The 14,861-nt window shown below is 38.3% G+C and overlaps 1 protein-coding gene, 1 long non-coding RNA gene and 1 other non-coding gene across 3 annotated transcripts; 2 read left to right on the top strand and 1 right to left on the bottom strand.

Moving 5' to 3' along the window:
* Nucleotides 1–657: 657 nt before the first annotated feature.
* On the bottom strand, nucleotides 658–739 carry TRNAS-GCU (transfer RNA serine (anticodon GCU)). Its single transcript has one exon. It is a non-coding gene; the product is annotated as a tRNA-Ser (tRNA).
* Nucleotides 740–3,813: 3,074 nt separating this feature from the next.
* On the top strand, nucleotides 3,814–11,747 carry LOC137946955 (autophagy-related protein 11). The gene is made up of 5 exons (XM_068793243.1): nucleotides 3,814–5,566; nucleotides 7,305–8,943; nucleotides 10,373–10,593; nucleotides 10,832–11,045; nucleotides 11,231–11,747. The coding sequence occupies exons 1-5, from the start codon at nucleotides 4,623–4,625 to the stop codon at nucleotides 11,621–11,623; spliced, it is 3,411 nt and encodes a 1,136-aa protein (XP_068649344.1). The 5' UTR covers nucleotides 3,814–4,622; the 3' UTR covers nucleotides 11,624–11,747.
* Nucleotides 11,748–13,060: 1,313 nt separating this feature from the next.
* LOC137946941 (uncharacterized) lies at nucleotides 13,061–13,751 on the top strand. Its single transcript, XR_011111089.1, has 2 exons — nucleotides 13,061–13,212; nucleotides 13,319–13,751. It is a non-coding gene; the product is annotated as an uncharacterized lncRNA (long non-coding RNA).
* The last annotated feature ends 1,110 nt before the right edge of the window (nucleotides 13,752–14,861 follow it).

The following is a 14,861-nucleotide window of genomic DNA, read 5'->3' as shown; positions in this document are numbered from 1 at the left end:
AGAGGGGCAGAAAGAGGAATTGAACCTTCTTTTCTCCCGAGTTCCTCTCAACCCTCGTGTGCTTAGAGTTTGCTAACTCTTTAAGTCCAAAAACTTCTCAAACCAGGGTAAGCTGAGGGAGCGAGGCTAGAGGCTGCTATCTCAGCCAAGTCCGACAATTTCTCAAATTCCGTTCCTTTACTATATGTATTAGAATAGATTAGATTCGATTCAGTGAAACTTTTACGAAACCATCTTCAGTTTTTCTATTTAGAGTAATTCGACATGAAGAGGGTCGACGACTGTCTTTCTCCAAACAAATGACCCCAGTAGCAAAAGCTTCTTTCTGCTTTCTTCCTCTACTCTCCCTTCTGCAAACTGCGCCGGTTCATAGCCGTTGTCTCGGAGAAGACGACTGCATTTCCAGACTGGACTCCAATGGGCCGTCACCTCTGTTCCTACATCTGCAGGCATAGAAGAGCTGCGATGACGCACGGTTTCATGTTTTGCGCGACGAGCGTGTTGGGAAATTTGGTCGTCATCGGGGGGCTCACGTACCTGTGGGCGAGGTGTATTTCCGGCCACGATGAAGGAATACGGTTGTTCGTGCTGCTTATAAATCATAAATAAAATTGAATCGGAGTAGACACAGAGGATTTAGCAAAAACAAAAAAAATTCGTCGCCTGAGAGATTCGAACTCTCGCGGGGAAACCCCATGTACTTAGCAGGCACACGCCTTAACCACTCGGCCAAAGCGACTTTGACATTTCATTCATGAAAATTAATAATATCAATAAAAAGTCCAACGCTTACCTTGTTCAGAAGTTAAATTTTAATGTAACTGCACTCGTCAATTTGCTTCATTTTAAAAAATGGAAAGCTAAATCATCGACTAGTTTACGAGTTAATAATCGATTGAAGAATAGAAGAGCTCATAACTGGATTTGCTTTTGCAGTATCTGGCCTTTCTTCCTGGTTCATGTGCTTGTTATTTGGCTGAAGTATTCTTCCTACTAAAATTTCCATAGTCATGACTCAACTAGTGAAAATAGCTTGGATATCAAATTCTGTGTTTGTGAGTTGTTTTGGACATTAAGAGGTTGCTTGTAGCATATTGCCTTCTACAGTCATAATTTCCTTTGTTGATTTGGAAGAGCTGCAGAGAGGTTGTTTAGGGAGGGCAAAGCAGAAGCTTCCAGTGTTGAATGATAGAATTTATAGTCACATAATTGATACTCATTGGTAAGTAATTTCTGATGAATTTACAAAATGATTACTTCAAACTAGGAATTTCTGAGAGTCTGAAGTAGAAGACTATCTCAGCAAGTCCTAGCTTCTATATCCAGCATTTCAATGTGCAGAATTAGAAGGAAAAAACTCCAGCTTTCCTAATGTGATTTTTAAATGGTTCAGCCAAATTGGTAATATGTCTCGCTCTGAATACTTAGTGAGGGAGATGGAAGAAGAAGGAATCAATGCTCCATTCTATGATGGATGGCTACACGAAAGTTCTGAACGAGGAAAAATGTTTGAATGTGTTTGAAAGGCTCAAGGAAAAAATTCTTTGAACATCAGAACTGCATGTAGTTATAGATGGATAACTCTTATCAAACGAGAAAACACTTGTAAAATGTGATTGGTTCTACTGGCTTCAATTAGGTTTCAATTTAGTTTTGAATTTACTTGAGGAAAAATCAAAATGTCAACTACTTTTGAATAATTATTTATTATGATATTTTTGAGTATATTTTTTGTTTTTATTTTTTTAAAATTTATTTTATGATTTCAGCCAAGTAATTAGTAATGGAAGAGTTTTTTTTTATCAAACAATAATAAAATTTTATTCTTTTGTTTTTGTCATAGGAAGAGATTTTGCTCATGCGAAGGGGACTTCGTATATTGTTTCTTTCGTACAACGAGAAAGAGCTAGAGTTTACAAAATTTATACTGGATGTATAGTTTTTATTTGGGTGATTACAAATTGATATTGATATTTCAATGATATTTTTGTGTTTAATTAAAATTTATACATAATTATGCAGCTTTTATGAATGATTTTATGCAAGGTTAATGTACAGAAGTTATGCCCAATTTTATGTAAAATATATGCATAATTTTATATATAATTTATTTGACATGTATTTTATGCAAAAATTTAAATGTAGATTAGAGCTCGAACTTGATCTCAAACTCAGTTAAAATTATTAGACTTGAGCTCGATTACAATTTTAGGCTCAAAACTAACCTCAACTTGAACTTAAATTTAAAATATTTAAATCAATCTATGCTCAGCTCAATTTAATGCCACCCATATGAGTGGCGACTTTGGTTGTGGGGTCACTGACACTTTTACTTTTAAAGTAGACTAAGGGGACCTAACATAGATCTTATTCAAAGGTTAGTTTTTCAGATTGAGATAATTGTTTAAAAAGTGTGTCATTTGCAAAGAAGCATCTGATACCGGGGAGGTTTCGTTTTTGGTGGGTTAACGCGTTTGAATGAATTGTATTACTTGGATAGGCCTCCAATGCTGATCTGGTTTGTTTAGACTAAGTATGTTACCGCGTTAAAGCATTAGATTAACTAATAACTTTATGGAAGACTTAAAATTCGCAACGGGAATTTTCACAAATTAAAAAAGTGTAAAAGTATAGAGAAAAACAATTCGATTTATGTAATTAGAATTAATAAATACAAACAGGAACTGAATAATTTAAACTCTAAACCCTGAAGTGGATGCAGCCAGCCATAAACCAACACGACAGCCATTAACGACAACAGTTGGTGTTATTTCCAGACAAAACCATTCCCCCGTACCCCGGACCGCGGATCCCTATCAAGTCAACAAATAGCAAAAGCAAACTCCAAGATGATGGGACTACACATCAATAGAAAAACACAAATAAAAAATGGGCCATCTTGATTATTCCATTCACGCATCTGGGATCGTGACATCTGGAAAGTAAAATAATGTGTTTCTTTTAATTACAGCAAAATTCAACGACGATGTGCTACCACTGTTGAGGGAGTGGAACGTAGCAGAAAAAAACCCGAGTTAACGCCTATTCTAATGAGCAATTGAGACTAGCAAGTCTAAACGGCGAATACTCGTACTTTGGTGACATGACGATGTCACATATCAAAGCGGTGGTGATAAAATTGATAAGATTAGGGGATAGGTGAGCATCTGCCTTTTCGTTTTTTTTAATGTCAACTAGTTGTGTACATCTGGCTTCTCAAAAAGTCTTATAGCGTCAAACCATCTATGCCTTTCCCTCTCTTTACACCAATTTTTTATTATCTCAATTTAAGAAAAACCAAGGGGCTTTCCCTGATTTCTAAAAGAGTGGGGACTTCCACCTTTTCTGCTTGTCAATGGTAGAATTAGAAAGCAGACACATGGGAAAATCTTCGCCGTGGTCCCACACTCCATCTCATTCTAGGAAATTTTTAAAGCAGCGTGATTAGCATTTGCAATTTACACGTTTTGTTCTTGAGAGACGATTCACAGAAGCCGCCGTCAATGGAGTCAATTCAAAATTAAACCTATTAGGTTACGTGTACGGTGGATGAATTCTCGTCGATGGGACCCCCGGCATGATAGTAGTTGTGCATCTTTCGTGGGACCCATCATCGTTTAGGGTTTTTTTACGCATCCTCTTTCTTTTCTTGTAATAGTCGAGGAAATGGGAATATGAGGAGCGTTCAAGGGTATAGTCGAAATTAAAAACCATTATAAGCCAATGCAATGCGGCTTATGCCCACTGTTGTAGAAGCGAGGTGTATATATAAATAAATTAATAAATATTGGGAAAGAAAACACTTGAGAAGGCCGTAGGGGAAAGCTCTTGTGTTCGTGTTCCAAAGCTTCGTCTTATGAAAGAAAGAGAGGGGAACTCTTCTGCTATGGGTGGGTAACAAAATAAATCGTCTTTGTTGCTTGCCCCAGAAGGATCTTCCCTTCATCAAAATCCGACTTCTTCTCTAATTGGGTTTCCTTGTTCTGTCTCTTAACCTATTTTTTTCCCCCCTCTCCCCTCAGTTTTACAAAAAATCTAAAATTTCTTTTCTGATAAGCTTTAACTCAATCAGAGGGTTTCGTTTTCCTCCTTCATTTCCTTAATTCTCGTGTTTTTGGTCCTGGTTCATTCGGATTATTTTCGAAAAAAATCAGTTCTAGTATTGGAAAACTCAGTTCGCGTGCTTCGTTGGTGAAATTCTTTGGTTTTCTGGTGTTTGATTTCCTGATTTTTGGAATTTGGGCTTGCCCTTGAAAGCGTCATTGTCTGCTTTCGTGTAATTGGGTTCTGCGTTGGTGGAGCGTGGGATTTAGGGCTCTGTGGAGGATTATTTGTTCGGTTTCAGTCCATTATATTCTTTCCTTGAAGCACTCTGTTTTGTGTTTTGACGATGGGACTTGACTTACCTTTGGAGGATTTGTTTCTGGTTCTGGAGAGGATTCGACTTTGATAAATCTTTCTGGGCGGTGTTGAGGAAGGTTTGCTACAGTGTCTGACGTCTGATTTGGTTTGGGTTTTGTGAGTGCTTATTTCTGAATCCCTTTGGTGGGAACTGACTGGTGAAATCAACTGCTGTTGCTTGTGGCGTTTTTCTATTGGACTTGCATTGTCTTGGGGACAAAATGAGTTCTGTTGTTACAGAGGAATTGCTTCTGGGCAGGAAGCTCGTTGTTCAAATCACAGAAAACGGTCACACACTTGAACTAGATTGTGACGAATCCACGTCTGTTGAAGCTGTGCAAAAATATATAGAATCAATAACCGCTATACAATTGAATGATCAGCTACTTCTATATCTTGACGCCAAGCTCGAACCACAACGCCAATTATTAGTCTACAAGCTCCCTCGCGAAGGGCAAGAGGTCTTCCTTTATAACCGTGCTAGACTCCACCAAGATTCACCAGTCCCACCCCCAGAAGAGATCACTATTCCTGAAGTCGTTACCCCTCCTTCCCCATCCTCCTCTCATAATCCTCATCCTTTGGATGATTCACCAGATCCTGCTCTCAAGGCCCTACCGTCTTATGAACGGCAATTCCGTTACCATTTTCAAAGGGGTCATGCAATTTATGGATCCACCCAAGCCAAAATTGAGGTGTCTGAGCAACTATTGAAGGAGCTACGGGTTCAAGAAAGGGCATTAGGGACTGCCAGGGATAGTATGGACCATCATTATCGGATGATCTATCCAACCTACATGGATTTTATGAAGTGCTACTCACAGCAACACCGCTACCATGGGGACCTTTTGGTGAATTTGAGGAGGGACGTTGAGAGATTAAGGTCTTGCAAATTGCACCCATCTTTACAAACAGAATCAAGAAAGTGTTTGTTGGATTTCGTGAAGGAGGAAAATCTGAGGAAGTGGGCTGACAATTGTGGGGCTTCACACAAGCAGTTTGAGATTAAGGTTCAACAACTTAAGACTGTCTTTGGAGAATTAAAGAGGAGCGTTGAAGATTTAAATTTAACTAGAGCTTCCATGAGTATTGCGGAGGTGGAGAGCACAAGAAAGGAGCACCAGAGATACCTCAATGAGCAGAAGAGCATTATGCAGTCTTTGAGGTTGGTTTTCTTCTCCTCATAGTCTCTGATTGAATATCTCTTTTGCACTGTGCTTTTTCCACATTGCACATCTTGTTTCGCACAAGTTTGATCTTTTCATAAGGTTTTGGATGACAGAAACATTAAAATTGCAGAGAGTGTATGGGTATGAGAAAGTTTGACATGTATTATCATGAAGATGCTCTAATCTTGTAGACCTTTCTGCAGACCCAATGAGAAGGATAACAAACTTTCTTTCTAGATGCACCTACATGACCTTCCGATTTCATTTTCTGATTTACTCTCTGTAACATCTCTTCATGTATTACTGCTCTAATCAGTTCATTTCTTTCTCTTAAGAACTCAAATTGTGAGCTCAAGTATTTGTCTATGGTTAAGGTAGTTACCCATATCACTGGCACTCTTGCATTAGTTATCCGTATGTATACTCATTCTGCATCATAGGCAGCAGGCAGGTCTAAATGGGTGTAGGCATTGTGACCAGTTGTGTGAAATTGACAACATAAGAATTAGAAGCTTCAGTTGTAGACTACTAGACCAGTTGTAAGTCCTGGTAAGGGATAAAAAGGGCAGAGCAAAAGCAAAAAGGTGCACAATTTCAGCTTATTTTGATGTTTTGATTGCTCTGGAAGGTCAGGTATTTGCTCTTGAACTGAAATTCATTGAATCTTGCTCTTTTGGGAATTTTTAGGAGAAATGGAGTTTTTTCTTTTTCCTTTTTTGGTGGATGTTGCTGTCTTTGTGATGTGGTGTTAATGTGATGTGCCCTCCTCACCCCCACCAAAACTCACAAGATCCATTATACGAAATGTGAACTTCTTTTGTTGCTCCCATATCTTAGTTGTCTGCATTATCTAGGCTATCTTCACACAAATACAGCCAATGTCCTTGCCACTAACAATAACAAGAGTACTATTGCATTGCCATAACTACATTGTTTTATTAAAATGGCTAGTGGAATGAGTAAATCTAAAGTAGAATGTGTCAGATTTAAGGAGCTTTAAGGTCCTTTGTTGCAATCCTAATAGTACCATAGATTTTTGTGAGGTAGTTTGTTTGGCCTTGAATATTCTTTGTATATGATGTTTCCTCTTTTCCTCCAAATAATCAACTTCAAAAAGTATCAAATGAATATCATCATGAATTTGCTTGAAATTGAACGAGGCCTAGCACAATAATCAGGATTTTCTTGATCGCGTGGAAGGCCAAATTGTTGATAATGTATGTTTGGGAAGACTTACCTTTATTCTTTGATGTTCCTGGTATGTATGGGTGTTAGTGAAGAGTGGTACCCCCAGTTTGTGATTCACAGGTGAAAATTTTATTTAGATTAATTTGGTTTTTAATTTTTTGGAAGGAAATTTTTTACTTTGATTTTTACAATGTAAGAGGGGTTACTAACTGAGTATTCTCGAAAGATGAAGAAGGCTGAGTGTACTGTGTATATTTTGTTCTTTACATATATTGTCTTTGATTTTTATGTAAAGGAAAAAGAAAAGAGTGGGGGGGTTAAGCTTCTATTTATCCCTAGTTCTGGTTATCTAGTATAAACTAAGAGTTAACTTCGTTAGAATCTATACAAGTAAGCTCTCCAATACTTAAAACCTGAGTGTTCTCACCCTTTTTTTATTTTTTTGTCAATTGTGAAACATAATTTATTATTTAAATGTTACTTCTTCAAGTTTTTCTGGATTTGCAAGAAGTATCTTTAAGATATTTTTCTTTTATCATGTAACAGTAAAGATGTCAACACTGTGAAGAAACTCGTTGATGATTGCTTGAGTTGTCAGTTGTCAGCCTCTCTCCGACCTCATGATGCAGTGTCGGCACTGGGACCTATGTATGATGTTCATGATAGGAGTCACCTCCCCAAGATGGAAGCATGTGATCGTGCAATTTTGAATCTCCTGGACTTCTGCAAAGCCAAAAAGAATGAAATGAACCTCTTTGTGCACAATTTTATGCAGAAAGTAGCAATCGTTCAATCTACGGTGAGAGACATCCGGTTGCAATTTCCAGCTTACAAGGAAGCCATGGAACGGCAGGATGACATATTTGAAGAGTTGAAGTTGGTCCGTGGTGTTGGTCCTGCATATAGGGCTTGTCTTGCAGAGGTTGTAAGAAGGAAAGCTTCAATGAAGCTCTACATGGGCTTGGCTGGGCAGCTGGCTGAAAAACTTGCAACGAAGAGGGAAGCTGAGGCTAGAAAACGAGAGGAGTTTATTAAAGTGCAGAGTCTTTATATCCCTCGTGATATATTAGCTTCTATGGGCCTATACGACTCTCCTAATCACTGTGATGTTAACATAGCACCTTTTGACACTAGCTTGTTGGATATTGATATTTCTGAATTGGATCTATATGCTCCTGAGAGTTTGATAGGTGGGCCAGCTAAATCTGAGAAACGTGGGACCCCTCGGAGTTCATTTGCCAGTAATAGCTCTCATTTGTCAGAGGCTGGGGAAAACTTGACTGAGCCTTTTAACAAGTGTGATGTGGAGGAACTACTAGAAGGTTGTGGTTCTGTAGAAATAGCTGGTACGAGCAAGTTGGAGGTTGAGAATGCACAACTAAGAGCTGAACTTGCTTCTGCAATTGCTCGTCTTTGCTCTTTAAGCCCCGAAATTGATTATGCCTCCTTGGATGATTCCAGGTTGGAGAATCTATTGAAGAGTGCTGCAGAAAAGACAGAGAAAGCCTTGCAATTGAAGGATGAGCATGAGAAACACCTTCAATCAATGCTAAAGATGAAACAAATGCAGTGTTTATCATATGAAAAAAGGATTCAAGAACTTGAACAGAGGTTATCTGATCAGTATCTGCAGGGGCAGAAAGTCTCAAGTAGCAAGGATGTGTCTGATTGCACTAATTCGACTCTTAGGGCAGATGATTGTAAGTCAGAGATGTTTGGAGATAGGGAGGGCCCTATTCCCAGTGAGCCCATGGATGAAGCTTCTTGTATTTCTGCATCTTTAGATCCCAAACTGGAGCAATCTGTTGGATCATCAAGCAAAGTTCGTGAGGGGGTGGATGAAAATATGGCAGATATTCCTGGTGTGTCAAACCAACCAAATGTAGATATTTCACGTAACTCCATGGATGCATCGATGCAGGACCCGCTGAGAGATGAAGGTGGAGATAAGGCTGAGAAAGAAAATTTGGTGGAACCTCTGAATGTTTTACCTTCTGAAACTGCTATTGACTCAGGTTCGGCCAATAAAACTCATGATGAGCTTCTCATGGAGCTGGAGACTGCACTTGCAAACAAGACACACCAGTGCACTGAGACTGTAGGCAAGCTCAAAGCCACTATGGAAGAGGTTAGCAAGCTCAGGGGAGAACTTAATGTTAGTCGGAAGCTCCTTGATGAATGTCAGGTATTTTTGGACCAAAATCCTTTTATTTGGCAACATTTTTAGTAGATGCCCTTGAGTGTTCTGGTTTAATGATAAGATGTTACCGTATGTTTCAGTAGCCTGGCTTGTAAATTTTCTTTTATTTTGAATTATTTCAGGCTAGCATTTTCATGATGTAGGTTCTCATTAGGTATTAGACTTAGATGCACTATTGTGTCCCTAAGCAGCATTAAAGGCCATCCCAACAGACTCCGAATACTGTCTTCTACTTGTCTGGATTGTCAATGCTACCATCTTTCCTAAAAGCTTTTGTTATGATAGCACAACTAAGCTCTTAGATGTGGTAACTCAAACCTCTCTTTGATACTATATTAAGAATAGGTGCACTCTGATTTAGGATTGGAAAGATTTTGTACTTATTACTTGGGAGGAATCCTCCTAACTTTGGCGCTAGTCATGTGGGATAGACCTAGCCAGATATTTTGGGTTGTCATTTTGGATAGTACATATCTCTATGTAGACCCCCACCCAAAATTATCTATGTGTAGGAGCCACAAAAGAAGGTAACAAATGAGGGGGGTGTTAAAATTATTCTCAAATTGATCCAGGGTTAGAACGATGCTGTGCTTATTACTTGCGGAGAAGGTTTCTAATTCACTTAGTTATTTTGGGATGGACTTGGACCCTGCTTTAAAAAATTCTATTTTAGACCACCTGCTTCCAGCCCTCTTCCAAGAAAAAAACAAAGATTAAAAGTAGTAAAGTTGCAATTGGTTTTTTTTTTTTTAGAGATGACCCATAAGAAGTTATATTATTAGTGAAGGACAATTGATAAATGCTCTGTTGAGCCCATTTAACGAATTCCTGTTCTTATCGTTTTATGAAAAGGAAAACTGATAAATAAAAAATCTTCAAACATCAGGGAAGCAGGGAACTTGATCCTGGTTATCTAACAAAATTGGGTGAATGTTCGTCTCATATTGTGAAGAGAAGCTTTCAGCCTTCGAATCTATTACACATAATTCAATTCTGTTTTAAGCAGCCCATGAAAATCGTGCAAAATATGGTAGGCTCACCTTAGCCTGAATGAGAGTGTATCACATGCTTTAGCATAGATGTTTTATTACAGAGAATAATTTGCTTTATTGATGTGGAGATTGTGGAGATTCTTTATCCCACAAGGAAAAAGCAGATGAAAATGCATGGCACGGATTTATTTTCCTGTTTAAGTTGCTTCTAGACTTGTCTCCAAAGCTACCTTGCGTGGATAAGCTGTTGGTTTTGGTGGTTTTAACTCACTCATTCAAATTACATTTTTATAGTAAATTATGGACTACATTTCAGTGCAAGTGATTCTTTTTTACCTGAATTCTGTTTTGGTTAATCATTATCTTTTAACTAGTAATTCATTTTGAATGTATTTCTCTATTCTGCTTGTCTTCTCCAACAGATGAATTGTGCACACTTAGAAAATTGCCTGCATGAAGCAAGAGAAGAAGCTCACACTAATTTGAGTGCTGCTGACCGGAGGGCCTCAGAGTATAGTGCTCTCCGTACCTCTGCTGTCAAAACGCGGGGCCTCTTTGAACGGTTACGTGCCTGTATTACAGCTCCTGGTGGTGTGGCTGGTTTTGCTAATACATTACGTGCTCTAGCCCTTTCATTAGCAAGGTAAGATTCATATTTAATTCATCACTCAACTTTATTGAAGCCCCCAAAGTCTTCCCTGTTCAAGCTTGCTATAAAATCTCAGTGCATATGAGTAAATGTAATATCTGTATATGTATATGTGTATGCATACAAATATGTATGTATGTAAAATGCATTTGGTTGTACTCTTGATATGTATCCGACAAATTATGATATCTTTGTTCGTTAGTTAATGTTCTTGTGTGCTTTTATGTCTCAGCTCTGCCAATGAGAATGAAGATGATGGAACTGCAGACATTCGAGCATGTATTAGGGTGCTTGCTGAGAAAGTGAGTTTCCTGTCTCGGCAGCGTGAGGAGCTCTTAGAACGGTGCTCACGAGCTGAGGCTGCTCAGGCCCTTCTGACCAAGGAACTTGAAGAGAAGAAAGAATTGGTTAAAAGCCTCTATGCCAAGCATCAGCTCGAAAAACAGGTGAGTATTCTAAAATTAGTTTTACCAGGCATATGTGTGAAGAAACTTCATGATACATCATTTTTGCAATGATGTTCCTAACGAACTTATCCACTCTGATGAACAAGTGTATAAAAGCTCAAAATTCACATGAAATTGTTCTGTTCATGGTTTTTATCAACAGTCTCATCATCCTTTCCTTACAGGCAAACAAGGAAAAGATTTCATTTGGCCGTTTTGAAGTCCATGAGCTTGCTGCATTTGTTCTCAACTCCGCTGGGCATTATGAAGCCATTAATCGCAACTGTTCGAACTACTACCTCTCTGCAGAATCAGTTGATCTGTTTGCAGAACATGTTCCAAAGAGACCCAACAAGTATATAATTGGGCAAATTGTGCATATAGAGCGGAAGATCGTGCGGTCCCAGAATTCTGGTAAAGGTGATCAAGTGGACATCCTGAGTTCTGATACAAGCACGCAATTGGCTGCTCCAGGAACCGGGTCCATGTCAAACACGTATGGTCTCCCCGTTGGCTGTGAATATTTCATCGTAACAGTAGCCATGCTACCTGACACCATTCATTCTTCTTCTTCTTGATTCTGCTGTGGCAGGAATGATGGAAGAAAGTCAACTGTAAATATATAAATAGACTCTGGTTGACAATGTACAGCTGAATATAAATATCATCTCCAGTAGCCTTTGTATATCTGCCCAGACTAAACTTCACAAGATATGAGTTAAATGTTCTTTTGCATCATTTTTTGCACGTAATCACCAAAGAAATTACATTTGAGCAATGAATATACTTCAGGAGAAAAATCTTGGGAGTTTTTTTTTTTTTTTTTTTTTAATACGTTATAAACCAAAGAAAAGCAATGAAATATGCTATACTATTTGTGCCAATTTATTGTGTATACTGGCCGATGATTATACATTAAACCTCATGAAGGAAGCCATTATTTATGTTAAATAATAGCTTCTTACTAGTAAGTATTATTTTTTATCTCAAAACACGACTTTTTTAAATCATGTGTTAGAAGAAACAAAAACGATAACAATTTTAATTATTTTCTATCTTTATTAAAAAAGTGACTAAGTTTGATTCATCATAAACATTTTCAGACCTTCCACTCGAACTCCGCCTTCCCCACAAGGAAGGAGAACCAAACAAACGAGGCAACGTTGTCGGGAATCCTTGAGTCTCCTCTTCTTGATGACTGTAGACAAGAGAAGCTCTGGAAGGAAAACCAAACAAACGAATACATAATGAAACGTCCATGATATCAAGAAGACATGTTATAATCGTTGAATAACGCCTCTTGTATATTTTTTATATATATCTTGTTGCTGAAAATCAAAGAATGATAGAGCAAAGCATGGTCCACCTCTTTAGCTTTTTCTTTTGAATGTTAAGTTGCTACAACTTTATGTAAGATCAATCAGCCTGATGTTTTCCAACAGTATTTAGTAATCACAAAGAGAAAGTGCTGTTTTGCTGAGTACCGAACAATGGAGTAAGAGAGAGGAAATCGGCTTTGCTTTATGGATGGGTTTTGTAAAGCTTCAATTATTGGCTTCTCTGCTCAGAATGTGGATTCAGAAAAGCAAACGGACCAAAGTACCTTTGTGAAAAGGTACATCACTAGATTGACATAAAGCCAATACATACAGATGCCCATTATTTTTTTCGTTTTTTTCATCTTTACATCCATGCTTATATTGTTTACCAATAACTGTCGTCTCTCAAATGGAATTTGTTGTGGATGAACTTGCAGCTCATCAAAAAGGATTCTTCAATTTTTAGGGCATGAGAATGAGAACATTTAAATGAATTTTTTCACCACCAAATGATGAATAATCTCTTCACTACCAAATGAACTATTTTTTAATATATTATAATTTCAAAGTAAAAGTAGAAAGGTAGAGAGCTGTGTCTGAATCACCCACACTTTCAGGTACAGTCCACCTAACGCACCAAAAATAAAACATGCTCTTCTCCCCTATAAAGCTGCTTGAAACCAAAACCATCTTCGTTCCAAATTATCCGCTCTCTGGTAGACCTTCCTTGTGTCTCTACGCTGCACGTACTGGAAAGATGAAGCGGCCGATGAAACCTTTGTGCATCTTCCTCTTCTTCCTTGCACTTTTAACTCTTTCCACTGCTGTACATGCAAGACTCATGCCTCGTAATGAACACTTTCTATGCTCTCTTTTTACAGATACTACGATTTCAGCATGAATTCTTGTCTGATGAATATCAACCAGCAAGATAATTTACTGATCAATTTGCAGGAAGTGGCATACTCGAGGAAGAATACATGGAGACGAGCTACACAAGGCGTTACAACCACCCTCCACCTCCTGCTAGATCTCCAAACACGCCAGAGAAAGAGTTCAAGTACCTACTAGGAGAGGCGCCTCCAGTGACTGTCTCTTCTTTCTGAGATTAAGTGGATTGGTTGGGGAACTACAAACCAAAAAGAGCAGCAGAACAGAGACATCCCTCAACTAAAATATGTAGAATACTAGCTTGAGAGGCTTTTGAAGTAGTACTACGCGTGTTGCTTAGATGACTAGAGTGTTGTTGAATATGATCTTAAGATGCTTAGACCTCATAGAGTTTGTTTGAGGATGCGAATGTAAACTACTGAATCAATTTGAAATGAGAGAGCTAGGTAGCTAAGCAGCTCTCGTTTATGCTTTTCTAATGGAGAAGTTAACCTTATCTTCCCGTGTTTACAACATCTGCTCTTGAAACTTTATTGCGCGCTGCTTTATATATTTCTCCAGTACTTCATGGTCAGGAGCAGAAGAATAAGAACTTTTCACCATCAAAAGGTGCTGCAATATGAATCTTTCCATGGACAGGATAATTCATTCGCATATCTTAAGACTTCTCATTGTGGGACTTTTTTTCTACTTCACACTCTCCCTCATGTCTAAGTTTAAATAACCTGGAGATCAACCTGCTTTGATACCAATGTTCAGTCCGGGCCTATCTCAATACTTCACAAGTACAAAATCATGGGATTCCGATACAACTGATAATTGAGTTGGCTTGAGCTTCTTGAATCATTGTTTTCCTCTTAACGTGTAAAGCTTTATGTAAATGTGCCATAAATTACCAGAGAACAGACACGAATAACAGCTTGAACCTCTGCAGGCCCAAACTTATGATGGCAGTGGCAGAGGGATCCAACTTCCAAGGGTTTGAAAGAAGTTCCTTTTTTGCTGTTGTCACACTGAATCGTGCTTTTGGTTAGTGCTTCAACGGTCCCAAAGCCAGAAGCCAGGATTATAGCTTTTGCTTAAGAATCTTCTTTTCGGAGAGTGCTGTATGGTCCCATTGCCCTCTTTATATCTGGGATACCATTACTATTTGTATTATTATTGCTTTTCACCAGTAATACCTGAGCTTATCACGCCTTAGAAATTTTTGAAGGTTCAAAGGGCCAATAGAACCTGGCCATTTTTTCTTTTTAATATGTTATGAGAGTGACAAGCAATATATCGGAATCGCCACAAGGAGTTTCATTTTATTAAGAACTATATAGATAGGATACACAAAATCTAGTACTCATCAGGTGGCTTGTGATTGTCGACATAGCTTTTTAGATTTCCTTCTTGCTTGTCTCTTTCAGGAGAAAAGAGAATCATCGTAAGGAAACATTTTTTAGCATTAGCTTAAACTACAAAATGTAAAATATTAATTAAAAATCTTTAATAACTAATGGGTGTAAAGTAATGGACCTCCTCTGCTACTCCTTACTCGATATATACTGATGGCGATGTGGTCAAAACCGATGGATCTACAGCAAGGAAACAATATCGCATG

This window comes from Aristolochia californica, unplaced genomic scaffold (assembly GCF_029961685.1).
Source record: "Aristolochia californica isolate CCGP_79_NKW_82.1479 unplaced genomic scaffold, dmAriCali1.0.hap1 SCAF_12, whole genome shotgun sequence".
NCBI lineage: Eukaryota > Viridiplantae > Streptophyta > Magnoliopsida > Piperales > Aristolochiaceae > Aristolochia > Aristolochia californica.
The sequence above is the reverse complement of the archived record's forward strand: the minus strand, read 5'-3'. Positions and strand labels throughout refer to the sequence as shown.

What these genes read in the sequence shown, in the direction of transcription:
- LOC137946955 (XM_068793243.1), top strand. Translation starts at nt 4,623, where the DNA reads ATGAGTTCTGTTGTTACAGAGGAATTGCTTCTGGGCAGGAAGCTCGTT. An exon ending in AGCATTATGCAGTCTTTGAG is followed by an intron (nt 5,567 to 7,304) that starts GTTGGTTTTCTT and finishes ATCATGTAACAG; the next exon opens with TAAAGATGTCAACACTGTGA. An exon ending in CTAGCCCTTTCATTAGCAAG is followed by an intron (nt 10,594 to 10,831) that starts GTAAGATTCATA and finishes TTTATGTCTCAG; the next exon opens with CTCTGCCAATGAGAATGAAG.